The sequence below is a fragment of the Giraffa tippelskirchi genome, chromosome 6, assembly GCF_054371585.1.
Source record: "Giraffa tippelskirchi isolate mGirTip1 chromosome 6, T2T-mGirTip1v1.2.pri, whole genome shotgun sequence".
NCBI lineage: Eukaryota > Metazoa > Chordata > Mammalia > Artiodactyla > Giraffidae > Giraffa > Giraffa tippelskirchi.
In genome coordinates this window covers 163,324,871-163,343,525 of record NC_137280.1, presented here as the reverse complement: position 1 = coordinate 163,343,525, position 18,655 = coordinate 163,324,871, and the positions used below count along the sequence as shown (strand labels likewise).

The 18,655-nt window shown below is 37.5% G+C and overlaps 1 protein-coding gene across 15 annotated transcripts in view; it reads left to right on the top strand.

Annotated features, from left to right (window-relative positions):
• ARB2A (ARB2 cotranscriptional regulator A) overlaps positions 1-18,655 on the top strand; it is a 424,113-nt gene that overhangs the window by 314,998 nt on the left and 90,460 nt on the right. For 3 of the 15 annotated variants that reach the window (XM_081498731.1, XM_081498717.1, XM_081498724.1), the window contains one exon: positions 10,060-10,309. The exons of the other annotated variants lie outside the window; for them this stretch is intronic. In XM_081498731.1, coding sequence (XP_081354857.1) covers positions 10,060-10,085 — 26 coding nt within the window. In that variant the 3' untranslated portion in view covers positions 10,086-10,309. Of the gene's footprint in view, positions 1-10,059; positions 10,310-18,655 lie in introns of those variants that run through there. 15 annotated transcript variants of the gene reach the window in all.

Genomic DNA, 18,655 nt, shown 5'->3' with positions numbered 1-18,655 from the left:
TCAACATCAGACCTTCCAATGAACACCCAGGATTGATCTCTTTTAGGATGGATTGATTGGATCTCCTTGCAGTCCAAGGGACTGTCAAGAGTCTTCTCCAACACCACAGTTCAAAAGCATCAATTCTTCGGCGCTCAGCTTTCTTCACCGTCCAACTCTCACATCCATATATGACCACTGGAAAAACCGTAGCCTTGACTAGACGGACTTTTGTTGGCAAAGTAATGTCTCTCCTTTTAAATATGCTATCCAGGTTGGCCATAACCTTCCTTCCAAGGAGTAAGCGTCTTTTAATTTCATTGCTGCAGTCACCATCAGCAGTGATTTTGGAGCCCCCAAAAATAAAGTCTGACACTGTTTCCACTGTTTCCCCATCTATTTCCCATGAAGTGATGGGACCAGATGCCATGATCTTGGTTTTCTGAATGTTGAGCCATAAGCCAGCTTTTTCACTCTCCTCTTTCACCTTCATCAAGAGGCTCTTTAGTTCTTCTTCACTTTCTGCCATAAGGGTGGTGTCATCCGCATATCTGAGGTTATTGATATTTCTCCCGGCAATCTTGATTCCAGCTTGTGTTTCTTCCAGCCCAGCGTTTCTCATGATGTACTCTGCATAGAAGTTAAATAAGCAGGGTGACAATATACAGCCTTGCCATACTCCTTTTCCTATTTGGAACCCGTCTGTTGTTCCATGTCCAGTTCTAACTGTTGCTTCCTGAGCTGCATACAGGTTTCTCAAGAGACAGGTCAGATGGTCTGGTATTCCCATCTCTTTCAGAATTTTCCACAGTTTATTGTGATCCACACAGTCAAAGGCTTTGGCATAGTCAAGAAAACAGAAATAGATGTTTTTCTGGAACTCTCTTGCTTTTTCGATGATCCAGCGGATATTGGCAATTTGATCTCTGGTTCCTCTGCCTTTTCTAAAACCAGCTTGAACATCTGGAAGTTCACGGTTCATGTATTGCTGAAGCCTGGCTTGGAGAATTTTGAGCATTACTTTACTAGCATGTGAGATGAGTGCAATTGTGCGGTAGTTTGAGCATTCTTTGGCATTGCCTTTCTTTGGGATTGGAAGATTGACCTTTTCCAGTCTTGTGGCCACTGCTGAGTTTATTATCTCAGTGTAGGTTTAATTTGTTACTGCTTGATGTTAAATGTGTTTTCTTATGTTTATTAGCCATATGTTTTGTTTTCTTTGGTGAAGTGCCTCTTTTTCTTTTCAGTTCAGTTCAGTCACTCAGTTGTGTCCAACTCTTTGTGACCCCCATGGAATGCAGCACGCCGGGCCTCCCTGTCCATCACCAACCCCCAGAGCTTACTCAAACTCATGTCCATCGAGTCGGGGATGCCATCCAACCATCTCATCCTCTGTCGTCCCCTTCTCCTCCCGCCTTCAATCTTTCCCCGCATCAGGGTCTTTTCAAATGAGTCAGCTCTTCGCATCAGGTGCCCAAAGTATTGGAGTTTCAGCTTCAGCATCAGTCCTTCCAATGAATATTCAGGATGATTACCTTTAGGATGGACAGGTTGGATCTCCTTGCAGTCCAAGGGACTCTCAAGAGTCTTCTCTAACACCACAGTTCAAAAGCATCAATTCTTCGGCACTCAGCTTTCTTTATAGTCCAACTCTCACATCCATACATGACTACTGGAAAAACCATAGCTTTGACTAGACAGGCCTTTGTTGGCAAAGTAATGTCTCTGCTTTTTAATATGCTATTTAGGTTGGTCATAGGTTTTCTTCCAAGGAGCAAGCATCTTTTAATTTCATGACTGCAGTCACCATCTGCAGTGATTTTGGAGCCCCCAAAAATAAAGTCTGACACTGATTCCACTGTTTCCCCATCTATTTGCCATGAAGTGATGGTACCTTTTGCCTATTTTTGAATCTGATGTTTGTGTCTTATTATTGAAGGAGCTCTTTATATATTCTACCAACAAGTCTCTTATGAGATGTGTGATTTACAAATATTTTATCCTAAGCTGCAGCTTATCTCTTCCTTCTAAATGGTATCTTTTGAATAGCAGAGTTTTTATGAGTTCAAAATTTGATGATTTATCACTTTTTCTTTTATGGGTTGTGTTTTTTGCATCATATCTAAAAATTCTTTGCCAAACTCAAGGTTACAAAGATGATTTCTTTTTTTGTTGCAGAAGTTTTATAGTTTTAGCTCTAACATTTAGGTATGATTCATTTTCAGTTGATTTTTGTGTATGGTATATAGTAAGGATCTAAGTTGATTTTTTGACACGTGGACGTCTAATTTTCCCAGCACCATTTGCTGAAAAAAACACTATCTTTTCCCCATTGAATTGCCTTGGACTTTTCTAAAAATTCAACTGACCAAAGACTTATTAATAGACTTTAGATTTTGTTCCATTGTTCTTTATATCTTATTTTCATACCAGTACCATGGTGTTTTGATTACTGTAGCTTTATAGTAAATTTTGAAATTAGGGAGAAGTTCTTTTTTGTTCTTTATTTGGATCATCTGTAGTTTCTCTTAGCAATGTTTTTTTAGTGTTTTTACACTTATTTGTAAAATATACTCTTAATTTTTCATTCTTTTTGATTCTATCATAGACTTCTTTTCTTAATTTAATTTTCAAATTGTTTATTCCTAGTATAAAGAAATAAAATTGATTTTTGCCTATTGATTTTATATCCTGCAAACTTACTCAAATGTGTTTATTAGTTTATTACCAAATTTTTCTGGTAGAATGTTTATAATTTCCTTCATATAGGACCAAGTCATCTATGAATAAAGACAGTTTATATCTTCCTTTCCAATATGCATGACTTTCATTTCTTTACTTGCCTGCTGCATTGGCTACAATGTCCTATGTGATACTGAATAGGAGTAATGACAGCAACTCTAGATTCTGATTTTTTTTTTCCCTTCAGGGTTCTTGCTACTGCTGCAATTTTTAAATATTCCTATTTTCATTTTAGTCTGGCTTCCTAGAGGTCACCCCTTTACCTGCATAGTGTAATCATCAGAGTTTACACAGTCATCCCAAAGACACTAAGGTTCTGGGTGAATCTGTGTGTGAGTTGAAGAATGTATTAAAAGTTCTTATAGTTTTCATGTCCACCTCAATCTTTTATTTTCTCCTGTACTTTCCTGAGATTTCTGTCTGTGCCAGCACTTATACTCCCGGACAAGACGGATGTATGGGGGTTCTTCTAGGCTCTCAGTGGCTTTCTCACTTCCAGGATCTCCCTGCTAAAAACTTGACTAGTCCACTGGTCTGCAGATCACCCCCAAGTAAGATCCCAACCTCCATTTAGAAGGGTGATGGGCTTTTATAGTTAGTGTCCCACTGGGTTTGCTTTATTTGCTTGATAACACCCTTAACCATGGATTTTTCTCCTTCTACTCCACGTCAAGTCAGGCCTCTCTTTTCATAGCCAGTTTCCACCCTGGAAGCTCCACCATGCTGCCGCTGACACAGATTGCCTCTGTTCTTACCTGTCGTTCAGCAGTGTGTCATGAATAAACACTTCTCAAGTTGTTGTTTGCCTTTGGTTGATTTCTGGAGTGCTGAAATGGTTGCACTTGACAATTTTGTCGACTTTCCTAGTTGTATTTAGGGAGAAGATTTGCCAGTCTCTTAGCTTGCCATCGCTGGAAGTCCTGCCTGAGTTTCTTTTTGTAAGCCGCAAACCCCTTTTGGAACAAGATGGAACATTAACTATATAAATACAGAATCAGATAAAATAGAAAAGCAAGCAAGGATAAAGGAAATATAAGATGGGAAAATAAATTCCTTATGGAGCAACTAAGATTTTTAACTCTGGCGGTAGATTTTCCTAGTGCCTAGAAATGGAGATTTTCCTGATCTTTTAATAGAAGTACACTTCTATCCGAAAATACAAAAATTTTCATTGTCATGGAGATGTAAAATAAGTGGGAGAAAAAGGTTTGTATCTGACCAAAAAAATAGAACAAGCTGAATCAAAATGCTACCCTGGGATCCTTTTGGTTTCATTTTATTTTGTTTTCTCCCAAAGGTCAGATCCCCAAACTTGTACAACTTTAAACTGCAGGAATACGTTACAAAATGTGCAGTGATAAAACTGCCAGATTGAAGGTTTCTTAAGTGCTACTGTCCAAAATCACTAGGCAAGCTTGTAACTAGTAATTCTTGTCAGAATATACACTCTCAGTGTGTGACTTTTATCTGCAGGTGGCAAAGCATATGTTTTAGCACCAAAAAATGTAAGGTGGTGGAGAGAGGATATTTAATGTGTTTTAACCTATTTTTATTTTTAATGTTTTCTCTTGTAGATGCTTAGTTCCGGTCAAAAGCAGGCTAACTAAAACATCTTCAGATCTTAAGAGCTATATTTAGATTAGGAAAAAAAATGGTTCCAAATATAATTGTGTCATTTGTTTTTATTTAACAAATGAATCAAGGTTATTGAACCAGTATCTCTCATGAAAGAAAAATACAGTTGTATTGTGTGCCTGAAATCCAGAGAGGGGGTTCTTCTCTTTAAATGGATTTTCTGCTAAATTATAATTAATACGTTAAACACTATAGGCAATTGTGTTTTTATCCTTATACAATAATCTGTTTTCCTATTGTAGGAAATAACTACTAGGTATAGCTAGCTGTTATGTGTAACAAACAAATATCAGTATTTTCTAACTAATGTGGCTCTTACTACATGAATCAAAGTTATCATTCTATGCATTAATCATAATTAAGACCTTAGCTAAAGGACAGGAGTTACACATTCAAATCCCAACTAATGGGTGACATTCAGGAATGCAAGCCCAGTGTTGTCAGATTTTTCTCATTTTCCCAAAGAAGCCAGAAATCTACATATTTGTTTGAAATCTCTCTAATTTTAAGTGTTGCAACTAATTTAAGTTTTTGAGACTGTTCCATAGGTCAAATAAAATAACTACCACTCAGATCAGGCCCACAGGCTGCCACTTCACATCTGGAAGGCAAGCATAGTTTGACCCTCTTCTGCAGGTGGCAGCTGCCTGATTTCCTGGCGTGTATCTCTTGCTCAGAAAAGAACGTGTAACATACTCCCCAAACAATTGTCTTCATTATCTTACTGTAGAATTCTGAGGTAATATGTTTTAACAGAAAATGACTGAAATAGGCATTGAAAAACCTTGATTCTGAGGTTAATAATATTTTGAAGCCCTTCCTTATCAACCAGGCCCTAGTCTAAGTACTTCAAATCTATTAACTCATCAAATTCTAGTTTTGGTTTTGCTTTTAAATTTTTTATAATATCAATCTTTTAACTTCTGTAGATTTGTTTCCTCAACTTGAAAAATTATGGGATTATATTTATGTATGATTAAACTAGAAAAGCTGTAAGAACTCTCTCAGTAGGAAAATTCTTTCATCTGGAGAATATGAGGGTTTGAATTCAGTGACACAAAAATAAACTGGCAACCAAACTATGGTACTAATTTATTTGAGTTTATATCACTTCTGTATAACTGAGTAAAATATATATAATCTTCAGTGCAGTCACATTCCTCTACAAGTATCATGCTAGAGTATTTTAGTTAAGTTGAGAAAGAAGTTTAGTATCCATTCACCATGAGGTTGAAAAGGCCTGCACACTATCTTGAAGGAGATTATCATCTCATTGAAGCAATGTGTCTTGCAACTAAAATTTAAATTAAAGCAGAAAAATTTGGATGATAGGGGAGATTGCAGAAGGGTAGATACATGTATATGTATGACTGAGTCCCTTCGCTGTTCAACTGAAACTACCACAACATTGTTAATTGGCTGTGTACCCCAATACAAAATAAAAAGTTTTAAAATAAATAAAGCAGAAAACAAGTACCCAGATGAGGGTTATACGAAGCAAGGCTTTATTCCACGGTTAACAGAATGGATGTATGGATATGTGTGTCATGTCTATGGAAGATGTGACTTGGAAAGGGGAAAGATTTGAATTGAAAGGTGCAGAGGACCATTTAACATGGAAAAATACCTCTAAGTCAGAAATCAGAATGTTATCATACCAAAAAAGAAAAAAAACAGAAGGCACATTGCCTTCAGAGTGCATATAGAATAATGACAAATTTTACAGAAAAGTCAAGATGATTATTATAATGTACTTTCTAACTTTTTTGAGGGTGAATGACTGTAAAGAATGTGTCTCAATGCAACTCTTATGACACGGACAGAAAACAAATATTTGCAGTAGTAAAGTTGGTGAAAAAAAAAATCATTTTGTTTGCAGCTAACCCTCAAATGGTTCAGGGAGCAAAAAGTATGTGACAGCAAAGAAGCACATATGACAAAATGTTAACAGTTAAGTATATGTATAATCATTGTGCTGTGACAACTCTTACAGGTTGAAATCTTTTACAATAAATACTGGGGAGGAAGTAAAAGAGTAGAGAAAGAAAAAGTCCTCCAAATAACTTATAGATCAAAGAATAAATCTAGAAAATATTTAAAATTGAGCCATAATGAAGCTATAAAACTTTTGGTATAGTTTGATTTCTAAACAAAAAAATGTATACCCTTAAATTATGTTAAAAAAAGAATAAATGCTAAAAATTAAGGAATTTTTAAGTTAAAAAAGTAAATATAAAATAAAAATATATTTAAAAATTAAGTTGAATATAGTGACCATGGTGTAGGTATGTAATTAGGTGCTTTACAAATATTTGGTAAGTTTATTTCAGTTCAAATTTCCCAAATTTTACCGAGTGGATCTTGCCTTGTATCCTGTAGACAGAAAAAAAAAAAAAAAAGACCTCCCTGCTTTTGCACATATAAGAAGGGTAAATATAAATCCCTACTTTTGGTAAGATTTGTTCATTTATCCAAAGCAGAGTTGCTCAGCTTCCAATGAATTTTGGGCAAAGTAAATTTATCCCCCTCTTTGTCTTTGTCATGTTTTACCAGAATTATAAATATATATCTATGGTAATATTCTTAACTATCCAGCTGACTGAGTTATTTCCCACTTCAGTAAGGCTCAGCCTAATCAAACAGTAATTTTATGAGTTTTAAAAAAAAAAACCTATGATATCCAGTTTTTGATTTCAGTAGGAATTTGTTTCACCAATATCTTTATCCACCAGAGTTATAACAAATAAAGTGAAAAAGAATTTTGACCACATTTTAAACATTGAAGTAAAACATAACATGAAACTCCCTATTATAGCCAACTTAAAGTGTATAATTCAGTGACTTATAATACACACAATTTTGTGCAACCATCACTACTATCTAATTCCGGAATATTTTCATCATTCCAAAAAAGAAACCCTCTACCCATTAAACAGTCACGACCCATTCACTCTTTCCCCAAGCCCCTGACAGCCACTAATCTTTGTATCTTTATGAATTTGCCTATTCTGGACATTTCGTATAAATAGAATTATATAATATGTGGCTTCTTGTACCTGGCTTCTTTCATTTAGCAACATGTTTTCAAGTTTCATGTTGTAACATGTATCAGTTCTTCATTCTTTTCTATTGCTGAATAGTTCTCTGTTGTAGGACTATACACCACATTTTTTTTTATCCTATTGATCAGTTAATGGACATTTTTTTTTTCACTTTTTAACTGTTATGAATAGTGCTGGTATGAACATTTTATGTACATGTTTTACTTTGAATGCTTGTATTCACTTCTCTTGGTTATAGACAGGAGTCAAGTTGATGATTCAGATAACTTGTTGTCAAGTCGCTAAATCGTGTCAGACTCTTTGCGCTCAACTCATGGACTGCAACATGCCAGGCTTCCCTGTCCTTCACTGTCTCCCAGAGTTTACTCAAACTCATGTCTATTGAGTCGGTGTTGCTACCCAACCATCTTATTCTTTGTCACCCCCTTCTCCTCCTGCCTTCAATCTTTCCCAGAATCAGGGTGTTTTCCAGTGAGTCAGCTCTTGGCATCAGGCTGCCAAAGCATTAGAGCTTCAGCCTCAGTCTTTCCAGTGAATATTAAGGGTGGGTTTCCTTTAGGATTGACTGGTTTGATCTCCTTGCTGTCCAAGGGACTCTCAATAGTCTTCTCCAGCATCACAATTAGAAAGTATTAATCCTTTGACACTCAACTTTCTTTATAATCCAACTCTCACATCTGTACACTGTAGCTTTGACTATACGGATCTTTGTCTGCAAAGTGATGTCTTTGCTTTTTGCCACACTATCTAGGTTTGTCATAGCTTTCCTTTCAAGGAGCAAGCATCTTTTAATTTTGTGGCTACAGTCATTGTCCACAGTGATTTTGGAGCCCAAGAAGATAAAATCTGCCCCCATTTCCACTTTTTCCCCATAAGGTTTTAAGGCCAGCTTGTGGGAAGAAGAGGACCTTATAAATTGAAAACTTCCAAACCCCTCAAAAATTTAGCAATAATCTCAACTACAGAGTCTCAAGTCTGAGCTCAAGTCTCTCTGTTGACATTCCTAAGCATTTCTTTGCCAGCTTTGTTGAGTTTTCAGTGAATAGCTCTTATTCTGTGCTCTCTGACCAATCGTTGCTTAACTGAAGAATATGTGGATGGGGGGAAGCGGTTGCTAGAGTAAGAAGCCTTTGAAATACTGTTTTTCCAATTTTTATCTTCAGTTAAAGAGGACAAATGCTTTACCCTGCAATTTAGAAGCATGATATCTGGAAGTTTCAGACCCTAATCTGATGTGCCTTAAAATAGTCATAAATTAGGGTGATGTCTTCCAAGTGCTCACTGACTGTTTCAAATTTTCTAGTGTGTCCCTGAAAAAAGATCAACAAATCTCCATTAGAATCCATGCCAAAATATTTCTCAACAACTGCTAGCCCTCTATATTTAAAATATTTGCATTATTTAAATTTCTGAGAAGTTTGAGAATTTCTTGAGAAATTAAAATATTGGACCTTTTAAAATACTAAATGGTTTCTATATATGCTTTGAGGTTTTGGCCTATGGTTAACTTCCCCCATGGAGCTGAAATATTTTGTACTTGGAGTTAAGCCAAATCTTCTGACTTGCATGCATTCAACTTATGGTGCATGCATCCAAGTCCTGGCATTTGAATGGTCTTTTTCCTTCATCTGAATACTTTCTAACTTGAAGAAAAAAATAACACTTTCCATTTAAAACTTGCCTCTCTCCTCTCTTTCCGTTCTCCACCCATGAACAAATATCTCCATACTACATACCTGCAATGCTCTGAGAAGAGAGGACGTCTTGATATTTTCCAACTCAGATTACCCTTGAATACCCTCAGGTTGGGAGATCCACGGCGGAACTCCAGGGAGTTCCAAAAACCCTTTTAATTCTGTGTTGAATTGAAATTATAGGGAGAGAATCATAGCCTTTATCATATTCTCAAAGTGGCATGTGGTCCCCCCAAACGTGAAGATCTGGTGGTTTTCACAGGGGTTCGGAGAGCAAAAGGGACACACTCTCTGTGGTGCCAGGATGGTGTGTGATTAAGTCATGAGTGTGTTTCACTCAGGCTTTCAACAGCAGTGTCGTAGTAATACCAACACTTATTTTTGAGGACTAGATCAAGAGTTGATGCTTATGAAGCTGAAGGTAGTTTCTAGGAATGGATTAAGGAGGGTCGGGATGTTAGGGCGCTGACCACTTACGAAGGTGGAGTAGCCAGAGGTAACAGCAAGTGGAAGAGTGTAACACAATCATCACACTCAAAATGCCTTCCACCTGCAGGCCCCTGGTACTTGTATAGAGTATCTTCTCCAGCCATCAGAGTATTTCTTTTGCCTGTTTAATTGTATCATTTATATCTTCAAAACAGTTTACCTTCCATCAGCCTCATGGCTTCCCACGAAACCACCTATGGTCTCACACAAATATCTAAACTAAAACTTTTTTAGTTTTAGTTTCTGCTCTTCGGTCTTTATAAAGAAATTCTAATTCTGTGAGCCTACTCACAGAAGTAAGAGTCTTAAGGAATTAAAAAATAGTACTAGAAAGCAGGAAGCTTTGTTAACCTTTTTTTTTTTAACTGATGTGTGAGCAGAAGAAGGGAACCACATCTGATTGCACACCTGCCGTGGGCCATTCACTCTATATGTGTCTCATCCTGTTTACTCCTCAGGGGCCTATGGTTCATCTTTGCAGTGAGTATTATGAGCTTTTTTACAGAAGAACAGACCAAGGTTCATGGGATGTTACCCCAGATCTTGTGGCTCTAAACCTCTGCATCCCCTACACCTACCAGAGAAAAACAGCAGCAGACAGTTCTCGAAGGTTTGTGGTGGCAGCGACCTTGTGGAAGAGGGCCAGTGGGACTTATTTTTGAAGTGCATTGTATATTTACAAATATAATGTGTATGTGGTTAGGATAATTTGTCGTTGTTGCTCAGTAGCTTTTGTTGCGTTCTACTCTTTGCGACCCTATGGACTATAGCCCACCAGGTTCCTGTCCCCATGGGATTTCCCAGGCAAGAGTACTGGAGTGGGTTGCCTTTCCTTTCTCCAGGGTATCTTCCCACCCCAGGGATCGAATCCAGGTCTTCTTCATTGCAGGCAGATTCTTTACAGTCTGAACTGCTGCAACCCCATGGTAGGGTAATTCGAGAGAAAGCTAATAGACTTCCTGAAGAAGCTAAAGTCCCTTGCACACTTACAAGTTATTTATTGGTGCTTCCCCTGAAGGATTATGAGGGAGTGATTAGAGTAGAAATGAAACAAGCAGATTATGGGTAAGTTTTAATTTCCATTTGTTTGCTTAAACTATTGATGTTTTTCTTTATTCCAATGAAGTGTCACAAATAAAAATATAATGTATTACAATTTTAACATAGAAGATAGAGCAAACAAATAGAGAAAAAATACAGGGAAGAATAAATAATTGAATAATGAAGTGGTTAAAATTAATTTGAAAATATCCTTGAACTTTGACAGAACTATACAGTTCAGTGCAATTGTTCATTCCTTTGTGCGTGCTCAGTCGTGTCCGACTCTTTAATGATCCCATGGACTGAAGTCCACCAGGCTCTTCTGTCGATGGGACTTCCCAGGCAAGAGCACTGGAGTGGGTTGCCATTTCCTTCTCCAGGGGATCTTCCTGACCCAGAGATCACACTGGCATCTCTGCTTCTTCTGAGTTGGCAGGGAGATTCTTTACCACTGTGCCGCCTGAGAAGCCCACAGTACAATAGATATGGGTCCAAATCCCCTCTGCTACTTACATCCAGAAATCCTGAGAAGTAAAAGGAACATATTAAGAATGAAACTTCAGAGTGGCATGAGAGTCGAGAGAACCAAGTCCTTTCCCCATTTCAACTCTACCCAACGCAACTCCCTTCCATTAGCATTTCTGGTGCCTGCCTTTGTTTGTTCAGAAAACATTCCCTGAGTCCTCCTTTATGTCAGACACTTATTATGGATGCTAGGGATTTGGCAATGAGAAGGATAAACAAAATTCCTGTTTCATAGAGCTTCAATTTCAAAAGAGAAAATAGATAATAAATAGATATTATATATATATTATATATAATAAATAGACAAATTATATATATATATATAGGTTAAAGTGATGGGAGAGTGCCTCATAAGAGCACAGTAGTATGTTTTAAATAGGGTGGTCAGCAAAGACCTCGGACAAGCTCCTTGAGTTGTATTATAACTAGGGGGCTCAGCCCAGCCTCTTCACACATAAAATGGGAGCATTTCTGGATGATCACTAACAGCTTCAAAATTCTATGCTTTCTTTAGGAGACATATCTTTGGGTCACATAATCTTTTGTATGTATAAGTCATGGTCTTTATTGTCCATTGATCTCAAAATGTACTGAGAATGTTCATTGATTTTCAAGGTTAATTCCATTTTACATTTAAGGAATTTAAACTAAGAGTTAAATGCCTTCCCAAAGGTTTCATAATGGTTAAAGAAGGATTAGAGCTCTCAATTTCTGCCATTCTCAGTCTGAAAATTCTGCCTCACTGTGTGGTATAGTAATAAGTGGAATTTAAATGTCAGAGCAGTTCAAAGTAGATTTAAGATGTGTAGGCTATGATAGACTAAAATATTTACAAATAAGGAATTGGATAAGTATATCCCACTGCAATCATTTATAGCAGGCATGAAGCCATGTGACATGCTTTAAACCAGTAAAATAGCAAGCCCCCTCCAAGAAAATCTATAATTTTAATCAAAAGTTTGTTTCAGTCATTGAAATTCTGTTATTACTGCTTACAAGCATTAAAGTCAATCAAAACATCAGTAGCTTTGCAAGATCAATATTTTTAATATGTTTGCATTGCAGTACTGCAGATTTTTGGCTAATGGATCGCACCCATATTGATTTCCATGGGAAATGTTAGTCTGATACTGAAATAATTAAAAAAACACACACACAGGGATTATTGGTTTGGAATTTTGAAGGAGATAGAAGTATAAAAATTGGTTATTGACCAGATTGCTTGGGGTGAGTGAACCTTGGGCACTTGCAATAAACTTGTAGCACTCAGTCATTACCGAATACTACCTTAGTCCCTTAAACTGAAAATCAATCAATAACCTATTATAACAATGCAAATTGTGGTGAAATAACATACTAGACATGTAAGAGTCACATTTTATCAAAAGAGATATGCATAAGCATGTGTATAAGCATGTTGAAAATGTCTGCTGAAACATAGTGACTGATTTTGACTGAGATTCCTGCTGAAGATGGTTTGAGCAGCATTTTTTGAAGAGGGAAACTTCTACAATATAACAGTAAAAGGAAGCATACAATTATTCTATGAACAATAATGAAAGTGCAAACACTATAGCATGTCAAATGACAGATTCTGTTATTTTGATTCAGAGCAAGATTACAATTGTTACTCTGTTCTCAAAGCATTGAAGTAATGTATGCAAGCATTAGATTAGACCCAAACACCCCCACAATATGAATCTAATGCACATTACATTTCTCTTGCTTTTCAGCCTTTCATTAGGAGAGCTATGTTTTCCTCTAGAAAATTTACTCTGTTTTCATTTGGTTAACATTATAAATTTATGAACTGTTTATCTCTCAAAGGCAATCTTGTGTTTTAGAGAGACAGAATATTTTTTTTAATGCCCAGTGTTAAGTTCAGACCAGTATAATAGTACTTAGAATAGTACTTAGTACAAGTTATACATTTTTTTGGTATATTTCTATTTAATTTTAAAAATTGTGTTATTTACGTATTATGGAAACATGTATTTGCTTTAAAAGGAAAAGTGAAAGTGAAAGTCGCTCAGTTGTGTCTGACTGTTTGTGACCCCATGGACTGTAGGGAATTCTCCAGGCCAGAATACTGGAGTGGATAGCCTTTCCCTTCTCCAGGGGATCTTCCCAATCCAGGGATCAAACCAGGGTCTCCCACATTGCAGGCAGATTCTTTACCAGCTGAGCCATAAGGGAAGCCCAAGAATACTGGAGTAAATAGCCTATTCCTTCTCCAGGGAGTTTTCCCGACACAGGAATCAAACCAGGGTCTCCTGCATTGCAGGCGGATTCTTTACCAGCTGAGCTACCAGGGACTCTTTGAAAGGAACCTGGAATTAAAAGATAAAACTAAAAATCAGTAATCATAACTGTTGAATTTTGTTACCATCTCTATAAGCCTGGTCAATATTTTTCTTTGATAATAAATGGAGTTCAGTTAATAAACTGAAAATTGATCATGACTCCTCTGCATGAGATGGAAACACTCATAAAAAAGCAGTTAGTCTATTCCAATTCAATGTTAATCTTTAATCAGTATTTTTGCCAAATTTCTTTTATCCTATTCTGACTTCTTTTTATGTTTTATCATTATTACTAACATTACTCTCAAATTCAGTTGATGCAATCTTCTTGATTCCTACTCTTTTTGAAATTTACACGTTAATGTACTTTTCTCAAACCTTCTGTATCTCCTCCATTAGTTAAGCTGTTTGAATATCCCATTTTGATGGATCCAGCCTTCAGAATGACTTATGAGACAGGAAACTTCACTGTTATCTAGTGCTGTGTGCTTGAAAGTGAAAGTAAAAGTCTCTCAGTTATGTCCCACTCTTTGTGACCCCATGGACTATACAGTAGTGGACTATACAGTACTGTATTCTCCAGGCCAGAATACTGGAGTGGGCAGCCTTTCCCTTCTTCCCAACCCAGGGATCAAACCCAGGTCTCCCACATTGCAGACCGATTCTTCACCAGCTGAGCCACAAGGGAAGCCCAAGAATACTGGAGTGGGTAGCTTATCCCTTCTCCCGCAGATCTTCCCGACCCAGGAATTGAACCAGGGCCTCCTGCATTGCAGGCGGATTCTTTACCAGCTGAGCTATCAGGGAAGCATCGTGCATAACTGAAAATAACCGAGTTGTACAGCAATGATGTTTACATCTGAGCTGTATAAATATTCATACAGTTTTTGCTAAATCATTCAATGACTTTCTGCTATAGATATTATTAGAAAAATATCCGTGGTGTTAAAAATGATAGGATTCTGATTCCCTTACCTGCCATTTCCACATTTTCATATACAACAGCTCTTCCTGTGGTTTATGTCTTTCTAAGAAGCCCAACTGGAATTTGTGTCACTTATCATTGTCAGAGATGTTATTTCTTCAAGAGATAGAATTTGTGCAATCCCCAGTTAGAATTTCCAGTTGTCTAACTAGTCAAGGAGCGGCGCATGATGAAAATGGGAAATCATCAGCCCTTAGAATTCCAGCCAAGCAAATACGTAGTTCTGCAAGTCTCCACAGCCCATCGTACACCCACATGTGCCTTTGCTCTGCTCTCATGGATGTTTTATCTAGGTCAGCAGTGCAATTCCTACTCACGATGGTTATCTGAGTCTGACAACTCTGGTAGCCTGGAAGAAGTCGCATACTCTGTGATTTGGTCCAGAACACCCCTGATGTTTTTACCAGCTCTAAGCAAGATCCAAGCCAACTTCTGTCTGTGAAGGTAGTATCTGAAAGCAGGACTGAGGCTCTCGAGGACAGAATTTTTTTAATGAATTTATGGACCCAGGACATTGAACAAAATCTGTTGCATTCAGGAGCACTCAAGTTAAAAGTGGTGGTTCTGTATTTGCTGAGAATTGTTGGAAGACGGGAGAGAGGATTCCAAGACTTGCTTGTGGTGCAGACTTTTTATGTTATTGGGCCCGTGAAACCAGTGTCACGAGCTCACACCACAGTCTGAGCAGAATCATTTGATTTTAATTTTTGGACAAAACCAACTCTCTGCACTCTAGGTCATGCTAATAAAAACTCATTCTAGAATCAAACTGTTCAGATAGTCCATACCAAGCCTCACATATCAACAGCTAGAACACACTCAAAGATCTTTGTTCATTAACAAATTATTATGCAGGCTTGCTGCCTAGATTGTGGGTAAGATAGTAGTTAAGAGCGCAGACTCTGGAGCCATACTGCCTTAGTACTTAGCCTGTCTCTTCCACTTTCCATCCATAATTCTGTGGGAAGTGGAAAGGAGCTGAAGTAGTAAGGAGGCACTTACTAAAAAATAAGTGAAGGCTCTGTGTGGCACATGAGGTGAGATTTTCATTCAGCTCATGTGTAGGAGTATTTAGCTACTTAAACAATGATGGTGTCATAAAACGATTTAAGTAAGGTTGTGTTAATATGAAGGAAAGTTTTAAATAAAAGATTTAAAAAGGATAAGTGGTTACTTGGATGGCTGAGGGAGACCAGTGCCTATACCAAAACAAGGTAACTCTCAAGTGTTCATCAAAGCACGAAATACGCACAAAGTATCAAAACCCAAAGGGAAAAGCAAACAGATGTGAGAACCAGTAATTAGGACAGATGAGATGGAGCCATCTCACAGTATAAGATTCGAAGAGAGAATAAGTATAAAGATGAAGAAATAAATAAGTGTGAAAATAGACAGGTTATCCTTTCCCTCAACATGACAGGAAGAGCTAACCAAACTTGCTCTTTAAATGAGAAAAAGGAACATGAGAAGTGAGTTGTCTGCATAGTAGGTGCGTACTAGTATTTTTTATTCATTTTTTTCCCCACACACACAAAAAATCTCTCCTGTCTCTCACCACTGCATTCCTCATATTAGTCTCTCGATGACCAGTAGTAAATTTAAATAATATCTACAATGAGTAACATATTAAAATCATAACATCCCCACACATGCAACAGTAATTATTGAGCATTTACTACATGTGCAGAATATTCTACTTTTCATAGAATAAAGGAAAGTAGGAAAGAGATAAAAATTTATAAATTTAGTAATTCAAGAAGAAAGGAATAAGGACCACAAGGCAAGTATTGACTTAAATAATAGAGAAATATGGAAGAAGGTGTAATTCTATCTAATTATAAGAGCCAACAAGATATTTGTGGGTTGAGAAAGGGAGGTCCATTAAGCTGAAGCTGGAAAGATAGGTAAGATTTGGAGATTCCTAAAAGGGAAAAAGAATATTTGAGCTAGGATTATCAGCAAGAGCTAGAAAGTATAGAATATGTTATATAATCATTGACAGTAGCAAGGAGGGAGTTTGGTAGATGCATCATGATTGTGAATGGGGAATAAAGAAAATAAAGTTATAAATTAATTGGGAATAAGATGACAGAGGATATTAAATGATAGACTAAGAGGGGTTTGCATTCTTCTCTTTAAACCTTTAGGAAGCAAAGGTGTTTTAAGCTTAATTAAGGAAGTGAACTATCAGAGCTATACTTCAGAAAGATTGCTCTAGCAGTTATGAGTAAAATATATTGAGAAGGAAAGTCCTCAAGTAGGGAAAATACAGTTTAAAGGTCATTATTATAGTCCCTGCAAAAACTCTAAATGCCAGTGATGAGAGGAAAAAGGATCCAAATACAGAAGTAGAATCCATGTGAGTTGGCCATGAGAGTCATCTTGAGTTTTTTCTTCAAACAGGTCAATCAACTATTTAGTGAAATCACTGAACAAATGGGAGACAAGGAAGTTTTCATGGAGATTCAGGAAAGATTTCATACATAGGAATGCCTACAAGTCAAGATAATGCAGTAGACTAAAGACAGCTTTGAGACACTGGGTGTTTGAGAGGTAGACAGAAAAGAAAGCATGGAAATTGAGACTTGAAGTGAAACTTCTTGCGTTCAAACTTTATATATTTTGTTTCATGATTCAGATAATCTTGCCCTCTTCTAAGATGACCAAGCCTTTAGGATTGATTTTGTAAAGGCAGTTATCCCAGACCTGTAGTATGGAAGAGTTGACATAGGTTGAGAGATAGTTCAACAAGGGTAATCTGATTTTGATGGGGGGTGTATGAGATAGATACCAGACTGTGTCTTGACAGTTTCTTCTGATGGATACCACAGTGACTCCATTCCAACTGTGTCCATTTATTAATAAATGCTGCCAGTTGCAATCAGTACATTACTACAAAATCAGAAGTGCATTCTGATATGTCTGCTCTTTTGACTCCATGTACCATTCCAATTTGTCTTTCTTAGGAGGTTAAGTATAATTTAGTCCATTTGTTGTTTCCACAGTAGTTTTGTGTCTTTCTCCACTCAAGAAGTAAACACGTTGAAGGTAGATAGGCTTTTGAATAGCCTTCTCAAACGTTTTTATGATGATTTTGAAATTTAGAGGAAAAAAAAAAACATAAGGTCAGGAAAAAAGTAAAGCTGCTACATTGGTTTTGGGGAGGCACTGTTCTTTAATAGCCCAAATCACTTCCCAAGTAATGCTCATAATGTCTTCAAAACATTATGCAAGGCTCGGGTTTATATCGGTTTTAGTGTTCTGGTGATCCGTTTCTGGGTAATAAACCATCTAAAAATGTTTGGCCTAAAACAACCACCTCTTATTATCTGTCACGGTACCATGGGCTGGCTGAGCTCAGCTGGATGGTTCTTGCCTGGGATCCTCTCATGTTGGAGTCAGGTTCTCATTGGAATTCCCCAAGCTGGATACCCAGAGTAGTTCATTCACAAGGCTGGCAGTTAATGCTAGCTCTTAGCTGAGGATTCAGCCAGGGCTATCTACCGGAGCACTACACGTGACCTCTCCGTGTATCTTGGGCTTTCTGGAGTGTGTCCTGGGCTCCAAGAGGGAACAGTCAAAGAGCAAGTAAATACTCTAAGAGTCCCAGACAGTAGCTGCAAAACTTATGACCTAGCCTCAAGAGTCAGGCAGCATCCCTTCTACCGTATTCTGTGTTCAAAGAGGCCAGCTCACCTTCAGGGAGAAGAGGCTGTACAAGAACATTACAAGGTTCATGGGAGGGATGGACGAAGTGGAGAAGAGGAAGTGCCTGTCTGGGGGAGCTAGCTATTTACTATGTACATTTAAACAACAAAGCAGGACTATCAGGGGAAATAGACCAGTATCCAATAGTTATGGTATTACTGGACAATATTTCTGATGCTTCTGGAACTGATGGTCCTCATTTACTCCCTTCCTCTTGGAGAACTTACCAGTGTTTCATTCTCTCCTGATTTCAGATTCTAGATCTCTTTTCCTGGTTCCATTTCTTTAAGCATCCTCAGATCCTTAATCACTAGACCTAAACTTCTCCAAAGACGTCCAGCCCTGGTAACATATGAAATACTTCTTGTGTGGTAATGTTTCTTCTTCTCTCTCTGCCGCTGGTCCTTCCACCGGACTGAGCACAGGCACAGTACCATTTTATCTTCAAGGTGCATCCAGCTAGCGTTAATTTAAGTGCTATTTGCTTGTCAC